Source organism: Triticum aestivum, chromosome 4D (genome assembly GCF_018294505.1).
Source record: "Triticum aestivum cultivar Chinese Spring chromosome 4D, IWGSC CS RefSeq v2.1, whole genome shotgun sequence".
In the NCBI taxonomy this organism is placed as follows: domain Eukaryota; kingdom Viridiplantae; phylum Streptophyta; class Magnoliopsida; order Poales; family Poaceae; genus Triticum; species Triticum aestivum.
The window spans coordinates 420,363,219-420,367,544 of NC_057805.1; the positions used below are offsets into that span (position 1 = coordinate 420,363,219).

At 48.7% G+C, this 4,326-nt stretch overlaps 1 protein-coding gene across 1 annotated transcript in view; it reads left to right on the plus strand.

Annotated features, from left to right (window-relative positions):
- Positions 1 to 3,268: 3,268 nt before the first annotated feature.
- LOC123098303 (uncharacterized) overlaps positions 3,269 to 4,326 on the plus strand; it is a gene marked incomplete in the record, with an annotated part of 1,650 nt that continues 592 nt past the window's right edge. Inside the window, 4 exon segments of the mRNA XM_044520264.1 lie at positions 3,269 to 3,580; positions 3,674 to 3,763; positions 3,927 to 4,023; positions 4,153 to 4,326. Of these exon segments, the coding sequence (XP_044376199.1) occupies positions 3,424 to 3,580; positions 3,674 to 3,763; positions 3,927 to 4,023; positions 4,153 to 4,288 (480 nt within the window).

Genomic DNA, 4,326 nt, shown 5'->3' on the forward strand with positions numbered 1-4,326 from the left:
GGCGATTGTAAGCCAACTCTTTATCCCATTCTTGTTCATTACATGGGATTGTGTGAAGATGACCCTTCTTGCGACAAAACCATAATGCGGTTATGCCTCTAAGTCGTGCCTCGACACGTGGGAGATATAGCCGCATCGTGGGCGTTACATCCTTTCCCACACTTTTGCTTTGGTATGTATGCTTGTGGGCTTGCTAATTAGATTCTTGCCTAGCATATTTAGCTTTAAGCTTGCTTGTCATATAGGTTGCGTTCACCTAGTTGCATATCTAGTGAATCCTATTTATCCGCTTATCCCTAAAATTGACAAACAAGATTAAAATTTGTAGTCTCCTATTCACCCCCACCCCCTCTAGTCGACCGTATTGATCCTTTAAGTTAGGAATTTAACTGAATATCTATCTTGAGGTCTATGTTGCTCTGCTATGAAAATGTTGCATAATGCAATAAAGTGAAGCTAACTAAATAATGCTTCAGAACACTACATAGTGGATTATAAACTTAAATTCAGTTGACTGCTTTTTTTATTCTAGCACCTTCAAAAGCCAAAGCATACCACATGAAACCACATCACACATTCTGATATAGAACCACTGAAGGAAATATGCCCTGTAGGCAATAATAAAGTTATTATGTATTTCCTTATTTCATGATAAATGTTTATTATTCAAGCTAGAATTGTATTAACCGAAAACTTAGTACATGTGTGAATACATAGACAAACAGAGTGTCACTAGTATGCCTCTACTTGACTAGCCCGTTAATCAAAGATGGTTAAGTTTCCTAGCCATTGACATGAGTTGTCATTTGATGAACGGGATCACATCATTAGAGAATGATGTGATTGAGAAGACCCATCCGTTAGCTTAGCACTATGATCGTTTAGTTTGTTGCTATTGCTTTCTTCATGACTTATACATGTTCCTCTGACTATGAGATTATGCAACTCCCGAATACCGGAGGAACACCTTGTGTGCTATCAAACGTCACAACGTAACTGGGTGATTATAAAGATGCTCTACAGGTGTCTCCGAAGGTATTTGTTGGGTTGGCATAGATCGAGATTAGGATTTGTCACTCCGTGTTTCGGAGAGGTATCTCTGGGCCCTCTCGGTAATGCTCATCACTATAAGCCTTGCAAGCAATGTGACTAATGAGTTAGTTGCGGAATGAAGTATTACGGAACGAGTAAAGAGACTTGCCGGTAACTAGATTGAACTAGGTATGATGATACCGACGATCGAATCTCCGGCAAGTAACATACCGATGACAAAGGGAACAACGTATGTTGTCATGCGGTTTGACCGATAAAGATCTTTGAAGAATATGTAGGAACCAATATAAGCATCCAGGTTACGCTATTGGTTATTGACTGGAGATGAGTCTCGGTCATGTCTACATAGTTCTCGAACCCGTAGGGTCCGCACGCTTAACGTTCAATGACGATCGGTATTATGAGTTTATGTGTTTTGATGTACCGAAGGTAGTTCGGAGTCCCGGATGTGATCACGGACATGACGAGGAGCCTCGAAATGGTCGAGACATAAAGAATGATATATTGGACGATGTTATTCGGACATCGGATGAGTTCTGGGGGTCACCGGATAAATATCGGAGTGCCAGAAGGGTTATCGGAACCACCGGAGAAGTAATGGGCCTTATTGGGCCTAGGGGAGAGAGAGGGGGGCTGCCAAGGGCTGGACGCGTGCCCCCCGATGGGCCTAGTCCGAATTGGACTAGGGGGAGGGCGGCACCCCCTCCTTCCTTCTCTTTCCCCCTCCTTCCTTCTTCTCCTAGTAGGACTAGGAAAGGGGGGAGTCCTACTCCTACTAGGAGGAGGATTCCTCCCCCCTTGGCGCGCCTATGAGGGCCGGCTGGCCTCCCCCTCCCTCCTTTATATACGTGGGGAGGGGGCACCCTAGAACACATCAAAGTTGATCTTAGCCGTGTGCGGTGCCCCCTCCACAGATTTCCACCTCGGTCATATCGTTGTAGTGCTTAGGCGAAACCCTGCGTCGGTAACTTCATCAACACCGTCACCACGCCGTCGTGCTGACGGAACTCTCCCTCGGCCTCAGCTGGATCAAGAGTTCGGGGGACATCACCGAGCTGAACGTGTGCAGATCGCGGAGGTGCCGTGCGTTCGGTACTTGATCGGTTGAATCGCGAAGACGTTCGACTACATCAACCGCGTTACTAAACGCTTCCGCTTTCGGTCTACGAGGGTACGTGGACACACTCTCCCGCTCATTGCTATGCATCACATAGATAGATCTTGCGTGATCGTAGGTAAAAAATTTGAAATACTGCGTTCCCCAACAACCACACCATATCACGTCACATCAAACCACAAAAACAAGCACATCATCTAGCTCAAAAATACAAACCTGCTCAACACGACCTAGGAATCTCCTCCCAGTCAAAGAACCTCCAAAAACCACCATCTTCTTGGCTTGGGCCTCTTACCATGCAACATGCATTTTGACTCTGATTCAAGAACTGATCCACAAAAAGATGGATCCACCATAGTGTCAGGTGTTTGCTGCAAGCATTGTAGCCCACACATCACAGGATATGAGCAGACGAGCCAAATTAAAAGTTAAATAAAAAAATCCCCAATTTTGCAAGACCTAACTCTAACCCTAATTTAGAACCGGTACTATGGAGTGTGGACTTACAAAGAGCTCGGCTTCCATGCCAATCATGGAGATGTTGTCGTCCGAGCTCTCCTCTCCGTCCCTCCAGGAAGGCATTCTCAACGCCGATGAGCAAGAACGGTGGCGGCAGTAGCGGCAGCGTGGTCAGAAAAGAAGGAGAGAGAGATTGAGTTGAGCAGAGAGAGTGAGTGCGAGTGGGGAGAGAGCGAGCTGGTCGTGCCTTTTTGACCAGCACCAGACATGGTCCCACCTAGCCGCGCCGGTCGGCCGTTAGGTCAATGCTGACACATCACCTAACGTGTGGCCCCACTTGTCATAATCAGGCTTAAAACATCCGAATCAGCCACTTTCCTGACTTGGTAGGTTTTTGTCAAGGATTATGTTTTTTTTTATTTTTTGCATAGTGGTAGTTTTCAGCTAGGGTTTAATGGAAAGTGGTAGTTTTTTTTATGTTAAATACTCGTCACTTTAGGCTGGACCAGGCTCCAAACGTATCGTTTGATCGCCGCTGCAAGACTCACATCTACTCCTACTGAAGAAAAAGATCCGAAGGGCAATCTCCGGGATCACCCCCATCGTTAGTGGCTGACAAGAGAACAGGTAGTGAGAGTGGCGCCCACCCTTCCCCAATCCCCCCACCCGCAACCTCCTCACTCGACAGAGTAGCTCAACGGCTCATCCATCCATCCATCCTCTCGCCTACGTTGAGGCCACCAGCACGAGCAAGAAACCACTGAACACTAGCGAGGCAGCCAGGCCAAAGCACCATGCTCGGCCTCCGCGTCCTCTGCGGCGCGCCACCGGCCACCGCCTCGGCACCGCCGCCGAGGGGCCGCTGCAGCGCGCCGGAGAAGAGCGGCCGGGCGCACCTGCTGGGCGTCCCCGCGGCCGTCTCCCTCTCGCTCGTCCTCTGGTCCACCCCAGGTAGAGTGCAAACTCTTCACACATAGTCACGCATGTTTCCATTCCACGCACGGCAATGGGCAACACCGTTGAAATTCGTGTGCGAACTTGCAGTGAGCGCCGGCATCCTGTCAGGGTCCACCGGGCTGGAGTCGGTTCCAGCGCCCCCGATGCCCCGGCTCGAGTTCCTGGACAAATGGAATGGTTGGTTCAGCTAGCTGCTTGCTCTACGCTATCTCATCTAGTTCTAGATACATCCATTTTCGAGACAAGTAATTCCGAACGGAGGGAGTATATGAGAATCCTTTTCTTTTTGCTCAGTATGTTTATTCATCTCTCCTTGATTTGCACTGGATTTATTCTGAAGCGGAGAACCAGAGGAAGTACGCCGAGAATGACTCGAGGTTCAAGTCCTCCAAGGTGCTCAAGGAGCTGCTCGAGAAGTCCAAGCAGAACAAAGAAAAGTATGTGATGCCATGGGCTGATTTTGAAGCTCTAGCTGCCGTTCTTTTCCTCTTGTACTTGTGTGATAGCTTTGGTGCCACGTTCATGTGATGAGCCTCTCTTGGGCGAAAAAATGGCATTGCTTTCAGGAACGAGAGGGAGATCCAGGACAAGTACTGCCTGCGGGGCGCCGAGTGGGGCGTCGGCGACTGCTCCACGGTGGGGATGACGGACCAGGAGAAGGAGGACTTCATCACGGAGCTCAGGAAAAGAGTTGGGGAATGATCAGACCACGCTGCAGCATCCGACTCAATTGCTCGCCG